The sequence below is a fragment of the Elephas maximus genome, chromosome 3, assembly GCF_024166365.1.
Source record: "Elephas maximus indicus isolate mEleMax1 chromosome 3, mEleMax1 primary haplotype, whole genome shotgun sequence".
Lineage (NCBI taxonomy): Eukaryota > Metazoa > Chordata > Mammalia > Proboscidea > Elephantidae > Elephas > Elephas maximus.
In genome coordinates this window covers 45780990-45796683 of record NC_064821.1, presented here as the reverse complement: position 1 = coordinate 45796683, position 15694 = coordinate 45780990, and the positions used below count along the sequence as shown (strand labels likewise).

Below are 15694 nucleotides of genomic sequence, written 5' to 3'. Positions count from 1 at the left end.
TTAGGAATACAAAAAAAAAAAATTGTACTCAATTTCTGACCACAGAAACATTACTGATTTAATCATCCAGTTTATGCAGAGTTGATGAGTTCTGATCCAGAGGGACTATAGTGTTTTTCCCTACAATCATCCCACTTCCTGGCTCCTCAGACTTTCTTGTCACAAAGCCTGACCAAGTAAGCGATTGGCCGGGCTCCTGGTCCCGGGAATGCTGCTGCTGCCGTTAATAGCTGTGTGAACAGTCCATCTATGGGCAACAGGCTGCTGCCGGGTACCTGCCTGTTTTCTTACTTAGGCCTGCGCTTCCCAGGCTGACCTTGAAACTCAGAGACATTCTCACAGCAAGATGAGAGATTCCCAGGTGGGAGTGAAAGGCCAGAGCTCTAGGTTCAAAGACTGAATAAAAACAAAATGTCTTCTCCAAAAGTTGAGCTGGATTTAACTGGAACTAAAAAATGACAGCCAGCTCCTGGCAGCAGGCAGGCCTGCCCCCGGACACACGTGGGCTGCTCATCAGGAATGTCTATAAAGGGCCTGCAGGGTGTGGGTGGGGCTGGTAACTAGCAAAAAACCCAAGCTTCATCTTGCAACATTAAAAAAAAAAAACTGCCATCGAGTCGACTCCGACTCTTAGTGACCCTATAGAACTCTTAGCGACCCTATAGGACAGAGTAGAACTGCCCCATAGAGTTTCCAAGGAGCGCCGGGCGGACTCGAACCGCTGACCCCTTCGTTAGCAGCCACAGCACTCGACCACTACACCACCACGGTTTCCTCTTGCAACCTCAGGTGAAGGTAAAATTAGGGTCTTCTCTGAATTTAGCAGGGTGTACTTTAAATCGAAGGAAAAAAGGCTTCCAAGTAAGGGGATTTTTTTTTATTCCACATTAAGTTACCGTTTAAAGTGACTCCTGGTAGATTCGTGCTTCGCCATCACGCCCAAGTGGCTGTAACATTTCTGAAAGAGCCACGTCCCCTGTTGTTTAAGGCAGCGGGGTTGATGCTGGGCACCCTGCATGCCGTTGAGCTGAAGGCCCTGTCCCTGGACCCCCAGTGCCCCTCTCATGGAATAGGAAAACCCGCCTGGGAGGTCAGGGGTCAGGGAGTTTCATTAAGACAGGATTCTTCCCTCTGGAGAGTGGCCCTGGAGCCTGAAAGTCTAAGAATGGGAGGATAAACCGACTCCTTGCTGGCTAACTAAAAGTAATGACTGTATAGTTTGAAACTCCTGCAGCAACAGTGGAGTTTTCTGGAATATAGCCCCGTGTCATTTATAGATGCTCCAAGAAAAACCACCACTTAAAAATCAGTATATTTGTTCACCTCTTCGTCGTTCACGTTTTTTCCTGAGTCGTAAGAATCATCCTATAGTGAGAAATCTGCCTGTGATAGGGCTAACCACCAACCTTTTGAACTATTAAAACTCGGGAGAAAAAAAAAAAACAACCATTGTACCCAGGCTCCCAGCAGTCGGGAAGTCTGGAGCGCGCAGGATGGCTTCGGGGCCGGGCACGGCGTTCGGCTCCTGAGCGTTAGGCCGGGGCCCGGGGGGCGGTGCGCAAGCTCGGAGGCCCCGCTCCCCGGCGCGCAGACACTTGTCACCCGTTCCCCCCAGCCCGGACGTCATCGGAGGCGGCAGGGAGCCCCGGAAGGGCGGAGGAGGAGCCGGGCGCGGGCGGACCAGTGACTCAGCCGGAGCGCGGGGGCGGGAGCGCGCCGGAAGGCGAGCCCGGGCAGCCGGGGGTTAAGTGGGCGGTACCAGCGGGGCCCCGCCCTGCCGCCCCCGCCCGCGCCCGGCCATATTTAGCGCGGCGGCGCCGAGTGCGCAGCATCTCTCCGCAGGCCCCGGCCGCGGTCCCCAAGTAGCGAAGGCGCCATGGAGCGGCCGGCACCCTTGGCCGTGCTGCCGTTCTCGGACCCTGCGCACGCCCTGAGCCTGCTGCGCGGCCTGAGCCAGCTCCGCGCCGAACGCAAGTTTCTGGACGTGACCCTGGAGGCGGCGGGCGGGCGCGACTTCCCGGCGCACCGGGCCGTGCTGGCGGCCGCCAGCCCCTACTTCCGCGCCATGTTCGCGGGGCAGCTGCGCGAGAGCCGCGCCGAGCGGGTGCGGCTGCACGGCGTGCCGCCCGACATGCTGCAGCTGCTGCTTGACTTCAGTTACACCGGCCGCGTGGCGGTGAGCGGCGACAACGCCGAGCCGCTGCTGCGCGCCGCCGACCTGCTGCAGTTCCCGGCTGTGAAGGAGGCGTGCGGCGCCTTCCTACAGCAGCAGCTAGACCTGGCCAACTGCCTGGACATGCAGGACTTTGCCGAGGCCTTCAGCTGTGCGGGGTTGGCGAGCGCGGCGCAGCGCTTCATCCTGCGCCACGTGGGCGAGCTGGGCGCAGAACAGTTGGAGCGGCTGCCGCTGGCGCGCCTGCTGCGCTACCTGCGAGACGACGGGCTGTGCGTGCCCAAGGAAGAGGCGGCCTACCAGCTGGCGCTGCGCTGGGTGCGCGCTGATCCGCCGCGTCGCGCCGCACACTGGCCGCAGCTGCTCGAGGCTGTGCGCCTGCCCTTCGTTCGCCGCTTCTACCTCCTGGCTCACGTCGAGGCCGAGCCGCTGGTGGCGCGCTGCCCGCCCTGCCTCCGTCTACTGCGCGAGGCGCGCGACTTCCAAGCAGCACGCTACGACCGCCACGACCGCGGGCCCTGCCCCCGCATGCGCCCGCGTCCTTCCACCGGCCTCGCCGAGATCCTCGTACTCGTGGGCGGCTGCGACCAGGACTGTGATGAGCTGGTCACCGTCGATTGCTACAACCCTCAGACAGGCCAGTGGCGCTACCTGGCCGAGTTCCCCGACCACCTGGGCGGGGGCTACAGCATCGTGGCGCTGGGCAACGACATCTATGTGACGGGTGAGTGAAAGGGACTGTAGCCTCAGAGAGGTAGGGGTCCCAGGGCCTGGCCGCCTCCGCTCTTGGGAGAGGACATATACCTTGAGGAGAAACCTACAAAACCTGATCTCCTGGGACCGCACCTGAGTCCAAACGGCCACTTCCTCCTGCCACCCCTAAGCGAGGCTGGCAGACGGGTACCCGTGACGTTTTCTAGGGCTGATAGTTGCAGCCGGCAGAAAGGGCCCTTGTATGAGCCAGAACAAGTAGTTGCTTGTGGGCCACTGTTCTCTGTGTAGCTGTGCCTGTCTGGGTGAGCCCGATTCCTGCTGGGAGGTGCCCTCTATTTGGTTGGAAGGTCCTGGGGCATTTACCCCACACAATGGGTGCTTTCTTTTTCTCCCCTAGCAGTCCAGAGACAGGCCCAAGGCTGACGCCCTGTGAGACACCCAGCCATCCTGTCACGGGGATTTCTCCCTCACTTGGGGCCACAGGAGACTCCTGACTCACTGGTTTGTCACTGGTGACCAGGTTCCCCAGGCTGGGGCACCCACCCCTAGGAGCTGTGCTTGGGTCACATGGTGTTTAGGTTGAGCTCCTAGACTGTAAACACAGTCACATGCTCCTAGTTTTTCTTCCAGTTACTTGGCCCAGACCCCAAAACACTGCAGAGTCATGGTGGGCGGGCCCCTGCCTGCTGGTCCTGGGCTCTCCCACTTTTTTTTATTAACTATGAATTCCGTTTGCACATGAGACTATCTCCCTTGGTGTGAGGAGGGGCGGCCTCTCTGACTGCTTTATAAGGAAAGAACCCAACCGAGTCAGGCTTTGGTAGCCCTGTTACCAGGCAGGGGAGGTTCAGGGCTAGTTAGCACAGCCCCTTTGCCCAGTCTGGCACATTCAGGAGGAAACTCCCCCTGGAGCAAATGTTCTGGTACTCTGGGGGAGCTCTGAGCTGGCCAGGGGGCGTGCAGCCTGGCCAGAGGAATGCTCGGCTCTTTGGACAAAGCTCCATGGATTGTGGAGCAGGGTCCAGCCTCTGCCAGAATCTGTCCTCTTTCCAATCTAAAGATGGCTGGTGTTGGTTGGGGACCATGGCCCGTCTGAAGTCTGGCCAGTGGCTTTGAACAGAGAACTCACTCCCAGATTGGCCAGCCTTGCCTTGCTTCTGCACACTCTTCTATAAACGTCACAGCTGAGCAGCTAATCCTTGGAGTTTAGGCAACTGGTCTGTTCACGCTACAGCTGCCTGTAGGGGGTTCCATAAGTGAGAGAGCGACTGCAGCTGCCTTTGACACCCTCCTCACTTGGAAGGAAGAAGGCAGGCAGAGACGACTTACAAGTGCTAGAGCTTTATCTTCTTCCTTTCAAAGCTCAGGACGATAGAAAGCTAGAATGTCCTGCTGCTCTGTCTGGTGGCGCCAGCCTCGGAGAACATCCCACATCTCCCAGGATTCCTGGGATCGTGGAGATTTTGGTGTCTTGAATAAAAAAACTGGTTACTGTCAAGGTGCTCCCGGCTCATAGCGACCCCATGTATGTCAGAGTAGAATTGTGCTCCATAAGGTTTTCAGTGGCTGATTTTTTTGGAAATAGATTGCGAGGTCTTTCTTTGAGGTGCTTCTGAGTAAACTCAAACCTACAACCTTTTGGTTAATAGTAAATGCGTTAACCATTTATACCACCCAGGGACTCTGGTGTCCTGAGTAGGCCTCGGGTTTTCCTTTATGATACATCCGGCACCACTTTTTTTTTTTTAGACTCTTTATTGAAATAAAAAGGAGTCTTGGTGGCATAGTGGTGTTAAGCACTTGGCTGCTAACTGAAAGGTCGGCAGTTCGAACCCACTTACCAGTTTTGAGGGAAGAAGACCTGGCAATCTGCTTCTGTAAAGATTACAGCTTAGGAAGCCCTGTGAGGCAGTTCTCTGTTTTCATATGGGGTAACTGTGGGTCAGAATGCACAAGACAGCATGTAACAACAACACAGCATTGAAGTAAAAGATTCACATAGAAAAATACATAGCAACCTGAACAGTCTGGTGAGCTTTTACAAATAGAACACATCTCCGATACCTGCCCCAGAAGCCTCCTTCAGAGCATTACTTTCAGGATCAGATCTCTTGCTTGTCCTGGCACAGCCTGGGTCAGGCCTGCCAGGAAGCCTAGAATTGACTGAGCATGTCCCTGCCCACCACACGCCACACTGCGGCTCCCAAGAGAAGTAACAGAAACCTAGTATCCCCATCCAGTTGTGGGGTGCTTCACAGTGTATCTGGGATTGACGCTCTGGGACCTTTGTTTAGCTAGCAGGTGTGTGGCACAAAGCAGGGCACTGTTTGATGGGGTGAAGTTCAGTCCTGGCCCCTGGCCAGTGGTCAGCATCAGTGGGGTGCCTGGGCTGGCCAGGGGGAGAGAAGACAAGTCTTGGACACATGTTGAGACTGAAGCTCAGTGAGGTTAGTCACTCCCCAGGGAAGGCCCCACTGAAGTTTAGGAAGGTTCTGGATGGGCTGACTCACACCGGGTGGGCGTGAGCTGACCTTCTCCATTGTGTCCCTGGCAGGCGGGTCTGACGGCTCAAGGCTTTACGACTGCGTGTGGAGATACAACTCAAGTGTGAATGAGTGGACGGAGGTGGCACCCATGCTGAAGGCCCGCGAGTACCACAGCTCATCGGTGCTGGATGGGCTGCTCTACGTGGTTGCCGCGGACAGCACGGAGCGCTACGACCACACTGCCGACTCCTGGGAAGCCCTGCGGCCCATGACTTACCCCATGGATAACTGTTCCACCACCGCCTGCCGCGGCAGGCTCTATGCCATCGGCTCCCTGGCCGGCAAGGAGACCATGGTCATTCAGTGCTACCACCCGGACACGGACCTATGGTCCCTGGTAGACTGTGGCCAGCTCCCACCCTGGTCGTTTGCCCCCAAGACTGTGACGCTGAATGGACTCATGTACTTTGTCAGGTGAGTCCCTGGATGCCGCCTTGCTGTCTGCCCAACGTTTACACCAGGTCAGGCCGTGTGCTAGTAAGCACATCACCACAGTTCTCCCCATTTCCAGATGAGACTGAGGTGGAGCTGGGATCAAGGCCAGGTCTTTCTGACTCCAGAGCATTTGCTCCAGCCCATTTCTTAGAGCAGTTTCTATGGGCTTCCTTACTGCCTTGGTCAGGTGATGCCAAGTCTGTTGGAGTTAGGTCCTTTCAGAGAACTTTTATGAGGTTAATAGAAGCCAAATAAAACTGTCCCTATTTGCTGGACTCCATCTGGAAGATTGTGTTAAGAGCCCTGGTTGTTTTCACATGACATTTGTTAGAGGAATCTGTCATATCTAGAAGGGGTTTTGAATTTGACAAAGGCTGGAGAAGAGCTTGTTCGCACATTTGAGTCTGGGGAGGTGTGGCCTTCACCCCCCTAACATGCAAAGTGGAGGGTCCATGGTCAGGCAGGTAAGGAACCAGCTCCCACCACCACTATGTGAAGCATCCTTGCATGTTGAGCCTGAATGGCACAAGTGTTTTGCACTTGTCTACTAACCTTAAGGTCAGTGGTTCAAATCCACCCAGTGACTCCATGGAAAAGAGGCCTGGTGAACTGCTGCTGTAAGGGTCACAGCCAAGGAAACCTTATGGGGCAGTTCTGCTGGATGGCACACGGGGTTGCCGTGAGTCGGGGGGCTGACTCCACGGCAACAGGTGTGAGTTTTTCATTTTTTGATGTTGAGCATTTCCAGGAGGTTCTGTTTTTGGGCTGGAGGCATTCCCACTCCGATTCCTGCCGCCTGCCCACCCAAGGCCTAACACCAGGAGTGCTTGTCAGTCTTTGAGGCCTGAGTGGTGTTCTCCAGGGGACCTGCAGCTGCTCTGGACCAGGGAGGGGCCTGGTATTGAGCAGCTCTGGAGAAGGATTCCAGAGCCTCTTGTAGGAATGATGACAGTGTTAGCGCGTGCCAAGGCTGTGTGTGTGTGTGGACATGGGTGAGCTCTGCTGCTCTCCCCGTGTGCGTGTATCCACATTTGATCGCCACGACTGTCTGATGATCTGGGCGCTGCTGTTGTCCCCATGCACAGATGGCAGAAGAGAGGCTTAGGGAGCTAGAGGGACTTGTTGACAGCGACGAGCTCTAAGTGGTGGTGCCAGTTTGAACCAAGGACGTCTGACCCAGATCTCCAAGTCTAATGTTACTATGTTCACAGCGGGGCTGGGCAGGAGGCAGCACGGAGTGGACGGTGACAGCCAGTGGTCACCGTGTGTCTGCTGACCTTGAAGGCTTTGTCTGGTCATAGCCAAGTGCCCTCTCCTTATGGGTCAGCGGGGATCCAGGAGGGAGCTAGGAGCTCCCTGTCCGCCACAGGCAGTTTCTGTGTGTATGTGTGTGTGCGTTCATGCGTGCGTAGGTATGTAAGTACGTACATGCCTGCTGCTCTCCTCCCTGACCCAGACCCTTCCTGGGACCAGGGAAGAAGGGGAGGCTATGAATGACTGTCCTTTCTGTCCCCTTTTTGGTCTGGGATTTAAACTGGGATCTTGGTGGAGGTAAGCTCTTTGTTCTGATTCCCCCCTTTCAGTCTGAGTATCAGTGGTCTTTGTTCTCCAGTCCTGGCCTGAGGCTTCTTGCAGGGAACAAACTGGGCTTTCAGGGTGAGCAAGTACCACTGGGAATGACTGTGGGGTTGCTCGTCACATGAGTGGCCAAGGGGCCTGGCGTCGCCATGTGCCAGGGGTCTTTGGTCCTCTCCAAGAAAGCCCTGGAATCTCAGCCAGCTCCTGAGCCTGTTATAAAACAGCACCTGACCCTTGGTCCACTCTCCTTCCCGAGCCGTGGTAGGTGTCCTCAAAGAGGGGGGTGAGGATGCTATAAATACAGCTTCTCAGCATGCCAGGGCCTTCGCCCCAGCCCCTCGGCAGCAATTCCAGGACAAGTGTCTTTGAGAACGTCCTCCCCATCCTGAGGTTCTGGAGCAAGACGTGCCCAAGGGCCAGTCTGTCCCTGTCAGGCTTGTCCGCTTCCCTTCCTAGTCTGGGTCACTCATCAGCTGCTGAACTGTCTGATATGAAAGTGTTAGGGTATAACCTTTCCCTTAAGGGGTGGGTGGGAGGAGACGGACCCCAGTTTCTGCCCCAGGGGCCCTGGCCCAGTCTCCCCAGCAGCCCGCACACTGCAGACCATAGAATTTCCTGGGTGAGGAATAGGCACCTGGCCTGAGTGGAGGTTATTTGAGCAGCAGAGAGAAGCTCCTGAGAGCCAGGACGGGGCCTGGAGTCTGGGTCTAGTGCCAATTGAGTGTTGATCCCAGAGTCGCCCTTGTTCACAGCACTTCAGGGCTTCTTGAGCTTTGGTGCACAAAGCAGGTGACTCTTGGCCCAGAGTACACCTGCCTATCTGGGCAGCTCCTTCCAGAAGGTGCTGTCTCCAGGGAGGCAACCAGTGCTGCATGGGGGCCGCAGCTTCTCAACTGTCATATTCATGACTATTGAAGGTGTCTGCTGTCTTGGGCTCTGGGCAGTGACCAGCTGGTCCCTCCCCTCAAGCAGTGCCCTCATCTTCATGGGAGGTGGCTCCTGGGCTGGATGCACCAGGTCCAGCCGAGGAAAGAGCCTGGCTCCTCTTTGCTGCAGCTTGAGGGTCTTTGCTGGGGTGGGAGTGGAAAGCCCAGGGAAGACAGCCTAGCAGGTTCCACTTTTCAGTTATCATCATTCGTATGGTCCACAAAGAATGGCTTTTACACTTTGGGATATTTGGAGGGAAAATGAAAAGAATGCTGTTTGGCAACATGGGAAGGTTATAGGAAATTCAGACTTCAGCGTCCAGAAGTCAGGGTTTGTCGTATTGTTTGCAGCTGCTCTTGCGCCACAACAACCGGGTTGAGTAGTTGTGACAGAGACCATCTGGTCCACAAAGCTAGAAATATTTTCAGTCTGGCCTTTCAAAAAATGTTTGCTGACCCCTCCTTTTAGTTTCCTAGGGGTGGCGTAACAAAGTACCACAAACTAGGTGGCTTAAAACAACAGGAACTTACTGTCTCACAGCTCTGAAGATTAGGAGTCGGAAATCAACCTGTCAGCAGGGCTGTGCTTTCTCTGAAGGCACTGGGAGTGAGTGCTTCCTTGCCTCTCTCCTAGCTTCTGGTGGCTCCCAGCAGTCTTGGCATTCCTTGGCTTGTAGCTGCATCACTCCAGTCTCTGCCTCTGTCTTCACATGGCCGTCTTCCCTGTGTGTCTGCCTCTTCTTCTACAAAAACTTCAGCCATACCTAATCTAGAGGGTCCACCCTAATCCAGTACAGCCTGGTCTTAATTGTATCTGCAAAGACCCTATTTTCAAATAAAGTCTTGTTCGTAAGTATAGGGGTTAGGACTTGAAGATATCTTTTTGGGGAACACAGTTTAACCAGTAACACCCCTGATCTGTGGTCATTATAATTCTTCTATTGCTATCACTATTTTTTTTTTTTCAAGGAGCAGGTTTGCTTTTCAAGGCTGTGCCTTTGAGCCTTTTATTGCAGGGAAAGGAGGGGGTCACACAGGCTGATGGATCCTGGTCCCACAGTGCAGGGCATTACTGGTCTCTTCATTCGTGTAACCATGGTTATCATGCCAGGCACCGAGGACCCAGCAGTGAACCAGGCGGGCACGGGGGCTTATGGTGGTGGTCAGGGCAGTGGTCGAGGAACAGTCCAGGATATGTGGGGGTGTGCAAGGAGCGGGAGGTGGTCTGGACTGGTCAGCCATGGACGGTTCCCTGAAGAGGAGGCTCAAGTCAGAATGGGAAGGATAAGTAGGAGACTTGGAGGGGCAGGTGTGAGGGGGGAGTTTGGAAGCCTGATGTGGGAAGGAATGTGCTAAGTCCAAGCACTGAAATAAGCTAGTGTGATCTCAGTGAGGGCTGGGGCAGCTACATCGGTGCTATGTGGTAGAGAACCAGCCAAGGGTGTAAGTAGTCAAGGGGTACATCCTTTGGGCTTGGGGAGCAAGGCTGGGTCCTGGCCTTGGAGCCCTGAGCAGGGCCGGGCTGGCATGAGCACCTGGAATTGGTGCCTGAGAACCAGGATATGGTCCTGCCCGGCCAGCGGGGCTTCCAAGTGGCATCACAGAAACCCAGCTGTCTTGATGGATGTGTGGTCGGAAGGCCCCCACAGGAGAGGGGCCTCCGGGGCTGTGCTCAGGGACCCGACTCAGTCAGCCCTGCCCCCACCCAGGGTGCTTCCTCTCTGCCCTGACCAGCTGCTCCCTCGCTTCCTCCACAGGGATGACTCCGCCGAGGTGGATGTCTATAACCCGGTAAAGAACGAGTGGGACAAGATCCCGTCTATGAATCAGGTGAGTTTCCTGACATGCCGCGTTGGACAGACAGGCGGGACTCGTTTATTCACCTGAAGTATTGTCATCATTTGATAGACAGTGGTGGTGGGCAGAGCTCTGTGTGGAGCCAACAGAAGGGGTTCTGTTATTCTCGAGTTGCCCTTGAGGATCGGCTAAGGCACAGAGAAGTTAAATAAGATCCTAGGCCCACACAGCTCATTGAGTTCATTCATTCAGCTGATGCTGATTGAACACCACCAGGCAGGCACTGTTCTAGGCACTGAGGGCACAGCAGAGAACCAGGCCGACAGAAGTCCTGGCCCTCATGGAGCCAACAGCATAGTGGGGAGATGGCAATGGTCAATAGGAGAATGCCACGTCTGGCACCCTGTATAACTGCTAGGGGAGGGGGCCAGGGTACCGGGGTGGGGGAAGGAGTGGACTTTGCTGTTTAGGCCTCACTGCTAAGTTGACTTTTGAGCAGAGACCACAAGGATGTGTGGGAGTGAGTCATACACTTGTTGGGAGAAGAGTGTTGTAACAGAGGGAACACCCTGTGCAGATGGCCTCCTGGTGTGTTCATGGACCAGCCAGCAGCTCAGGGTGGCTGAGTGAACAAGGGAGCAGCAGAGGAGATGAGGGCAGACAGTATGACCCACTCTCACTGCCCCCACCCCCAGGAACTGATGTTGGGTGGGCGTTTATTGAGCGCCTGCTGTGTGCCCTGAAACAGGACACCAGTATGCCCAAACAGCTGCAGAGAAGACTGCTCGTTGGCAGGGAGCTGCCTGAGCCTGAGCGGGTGATGGTGCCTGGAAGGCTCGGCCACTGGGCACCTTTCCTAGTCCCCGACACCTATTTGCACCCTTCTAGGTCCTCGTTTTCCATCTTACTTAAAATTCCCGAATGTGTTCTCATGAAATCTCTGCATGGCTGATGTCACAGTTTCTGACATCACAACTTAACGTTTTCTTTACATGTGGCATCTGTAACTTTATTGTTTTCCATCCAGTAGGCTACACATATGCACTGTAGCAAGTTTGGGAAAGATGGACTAGACCCCAGCTCTACATTTGTCACCTGTGCAAGCCTCAGTTTCTCCATCTTTAAGGTGGGGAAAGCAGTAGTCCCTTCCCAGAGGGTTGGTGCAGAGCTCACACGAGATAATCTCTCATGTGGGGCACAACCTGTGCCCAGGGAAACTCTGGCTGTGTCCACAGGGGCTGCCCTGACTGCTATAGGGAAGGATTACCTGCCAGTCCCAACATGATGTTTGATTCCTGGGGAGTCCCCCAGTTTTCTGGCCAGGTATAGGCAGGATGTTAGCCAGTCCTAGCTAAGTTGCTCCCTGGAAAGTCTTCTGCACAGGATGGCTCCCAGTACTGCTTCCAGAAGGTGCTGTGGTTCCCCTTCTGTAGAACTGACAGCTTCCAGTGAGATGCTTGTGGCCCAGCCTGGGAGAGGGCTGTGCCCTGCCCTGATGCCAGCCTCCCTCACCTGTCCTCTTTGGCCCACAGGTGCATGTCGGGGGCAGCCTGGCCGTCCTAGGTGGGAAGCTCTACGTCTCTGGCGGCTACGACAATACATTTGAACTCTCGGATGTGGTAGAGGCATATGACCCAGAGACTCGAGCCTGGAGTGTGGTGGGACGGCTCCCAGAGCCCACTTTCTGGCATGGCAGCGTCAGCATCTTCCGCCAGTTCATGCCCCAGATGCCCTCAGGTGGGCGCGGCTTTGAGCTAGACGGTGGCAGCCACGAAGTGAACTCGGGCCGCCTCCAGCAGCCACAGAACCTGGTTGAGCTGCACTAGCCCTGGCCTTGCCCGGGGAGGGCCTCAGTGCCGGTGACCCAGCACCTGTGGGGGGGACAGCGATCCTCCTTCATGCACGAGGACAGGTTGGGCTCCCCAGGTGGAGTGCAGGCCCTCGGGATCCACCACCTGGGAAGTTTCTGTGCATTTGGAGCCCAGAGTCATGGCTGTTGGAGCCGGAGCTGGTCACAGATGCCTCTCCCTTGGTCACAGAAGAGCCACCACCCCCTTCCAGCACACGTCTCTGACTCACTCCTGTGGGTCCCCAGCTAACCATTGCAGCGCACACCCCTCTTGCTGCCACCACCTTTGCCTACTTGCTCCTACCTCAGGAGAAAAGGCCACCTCTGGGGGACAGGTGGAGGGTCCTTTGAGGAGCCTGAGAATGACCTAGGCCTGCCTTCCTGGGTATCCTCATCTGGGCCTGGAGCACCAGGGCTCAGCAGCTCCTGGCTATACACAGGGCTCCCCAGCTCCATGTCCAGTACTGGCCCTCCCAAAGGGCCAGCTCCCCAGATGGAAGAGGGTCTGCATACCTAGTTCCTCGCCCTGCTAGGGTCTCCCACCCAGTCTCTCTCACAGCGGTGGGGCCTGTGGAGATGGGTGCAGGACAATGTGAACAGGAGGGTGACCTTGAAGGAGTCTTTCTGTGTCCAGAGCACATGGGCTGTGGTGGAGGCTGAGTCTCCTGCCCATCCTCCCAGCTGGCCAGTGTATCTCCTGACCTGGCATGGAAGCTGCTGCTGGGCCTGTGTCCTGGGCTGATAAAGGAAGCAAAAATCTCCAAGTACAAGGCCAGCGCCCTCTCTGGACGACACTGGGAGTCTCCTGGAGCCCAGCCCAGCAAATGAGCAGACGCTTTTATGGAGTTCCTGGGGCCCTGCCCTGAGCCCTAGCCTAAGCCCAAGCCCTCGGTGTGCCTGCAACTGGAGAAACCTGTTGGCTGTACGGGAAGCCTCGGTGACTGACTCAAGGGTGTACAATACCTGCAGTTCACCCTTTCTTAAAGAAGGGGAGAAGCTAGGAGCAGGGTTGGATTTATTTCATTTTTAAGTCTATCAAAGTGCCATTGCTGAATCTTTCTGTGGGGCTGGGATGATGTGAGGTTTCTCAGAAGCTCAAGGCCAGATCCAGAAGCAGAGGGCAGGGAGAGCCTCAAGGAAACACCATGGCTCAGGGAGTCTCCTGGTTGTCTCCCTGTGATCTGGGTGGTTTGTCTTCTCTTGATGCCCAAAGTAGCCTTTGATTGAATTTGTCCTTCCTTCCCAGTCAGGGACATCTGGCCTGCATGTTCCTTATTAATCAGTTAAAAGGAAATGTTCATGGAGTAGCCTTTTCCCAGTGACCTGACTTTTGGAGCTGTGTTCTTACCAGGAGAAAAACAGATTCGTTTTAGGACCATCTTAACAAATTGCACTTAAAATCGTTTTTATTAAGGGTAGCACGTGTGGTCCCAGGAGAAGCCTTGTTGCCTGAGTTTCTCCTAGGGCCTCTGGCGGGAGTCCCGGTTGGGACATCTGCCCTCCTGCTCTCACATGTTCATGAGGCTCCTCTGGCATGCTGCCTGAAATGAGGGCTGAAGGGAGAGCAGCCACCACTCCCCACAGGGTCATTCACTCTGTCATTGCTGAGCTCCTCCTGTGCACCCAGTGCTGTGGGAAGGCGCGGGGTGGCAGGGGGAAGTACCCTGTGAGGGTGTCCACTGGGTCAGACCTTGGCAGCTGGGGACTACTGTTGGCAGCGTGGAAGTGGATGTGAGCCCCTCAGGGTCAGGCCTCTGTCTGAGGTGCTTATTTTGGCCCCCAAGCCTGTGCCTGGGCTCGGATGTTGGGTCTTCTGCTTCCTGGGGCCCCTCCACCCCTCACCGCACCTGGTCCAATTCTGTACTCCCTGGGTGAGTCAGGGCTTGCCTGCCCTTGCATCCCCGCACCTAGCTGTGGTCTCAGTTCAAGATGGCTGTTTCCTTCAGCCCTTCATGTCTAAGGGGGCTGCTGAGCCCAGGGGACTACATGGGGTTTTTCTGGCCCCAGTGCCTGCCTAGCAGGCTGTGCCCACGAAGAGGTTGTCTGCTCACTGTGATGCTGGCTGTCGGCCTCCTACAGACGGAAAGGCCTGGGCTGCCCAGGTGCCATGGCAGGGGATGGTGGGGCTGAGAGGAGGCCGCTTCCTGGCTCTGCCATGTCCCCCATCGCTGGATTGATCAGTCCCCAGATATATACCAGGCACAGAGCTCTGTGCAGCCTGCCCCTCGAGGAGCTTTTGATAGATGTGATAGCAGCTAGACCAAGGTCATTTCTGGGAGGTGCGACTAGGAGGCCCTTCTCAGGGCCTGGCTGCGTGGGCATCATTCTCACCGCCCCCAGGCCTGTCTGCTAGAGGCTCCCTCAGTAGCCTGAGAAGGCTCAGTGAGGATTGCAGGTGGGCGGACATATGCTGTCCTTGTAGCTCTTTGTACCACCCCCCGGAAAGGGATAACGATGGCACTATAGAGGGCAAGGATTTTCCGAGGGCTGACTTAGGGAGTGGTATAAAGCTTTTTTGTTGGGACAAGAGTGCAGGAAATCCTTGCTTTCTAGCTCACGCATGGTTGCATTCCAGCTCTAGAATCTGCCCAGGCTGGCTCATGGGTTCCCTGAAGTTTGAGGCATCCATCTGGTGTTCCTTTGGGAAGCTTCCTGATGGTGAGGGAACCTGGGGGTGGGTTGCAGGGCAGCCAGTGTTCTGTACTCCTACTTCTGTTGATTGCTTTCTCATGACTGCCCATCATCATACCACAGTGGCTGCTCAGATAATGGATGATTTTGGTATGGGCCAGTGAGGAAGGGGATAGGGCTAGGTTTGTGTCCCCCTCCCATGTCTGCTTGCCAGAACTGCCTGGGTCCTCACCACCAGGACCTTATCCTTCAGAAACTTCTGCTCCCTCCCCTCTCTGCTCCCCTTTGTCCTGGGTTCTAGGCAATAAGAGTCCCCACCCCTTCAGGACATCTGTACACTGACCTTGGGACAGATACCGGGCCAGCTGGGGATGTGACTGTCTCCCTATGTTGTGTGTACAGAACTTTTCCGTCTACAAGACAAGCTAAGTTATGATGATCCAGTGACTAGTATTTAATGGTTATCTACTAAAATATTCTATATTTATATGGTTTCAGAGGTTCTGTTACGTGGAGGGCACCTTCCCTCCAGTGTCCACATCAAATTCCACCCCAGAGTGTGGGGCAGATATGTGTATTTATTTTTGTTTGTTCTGTAGGCTTACATGTCCAGAATCCTGTGTACAGTTGTAGGATGCCTTCAAACTTTTTGAAATAAAAATATTTCCTACACATTTGATGTCGTTGTATGATTGTCTTTATCCTTATGCGGGAATTCTTGGATGAGGCCAAGGGTGGAGGGGAAAAAGGAGGTCTATGTGGAGAGGTCCCTGTGCTGACTGGGATAGGGCAGATCCGAGGAGCCCAGGGCTCATGCTGTCTTCTGGGGACATAGTTTACAAAGTGATTCGAGTCCTTTCCCATCTCAGATCATTGAAAGGTATGCAGTCATGGAGAAAGGAGAGGCCAAGCCCAGGAGACACTGAGGGATGCACACGGCTTAATCCTTGTAACTTCCAAGTGGGGAAGTCCTTACCTTACTTGGCACAGTCAGGACCTAGCTGGCTTCAGCCTCCTCCCCTCCTTTTCCCCTAACCCCTTCTCC

The 15694-nt window shown here is 55.2% G+C and overlaps 1 protein-coding gene across 1 annotated transcript; it reads left to right on the top strand.

The window, feature by feature from the left end:
* Positions 1 to 1821: 1821 nt before the first annotated feature.
* Positions 1822 to 15303, top strand: KLHL21 (kelch like family member 21). Its single transcript, XM_049877777.1, has 4 exons — positions 1822 to 2897; positions 5442 to 5847; positions 10130 to 10202; positions 11702 to 15303. Exons 1-4 carry the CDS (start codon positions 1877 to 1879, stop codon positions 11993 to 11995), a joined length of 1794 nt encoding a protein of 597 aa, XP_049733734.1. The 5' UTR covers positions 1822 to 1876; the 3' UTR covers positions 11996 to 15303.
* The last annotated feature ends 391 nt before the right edge of the window (positions 15304 to 15694 follow it).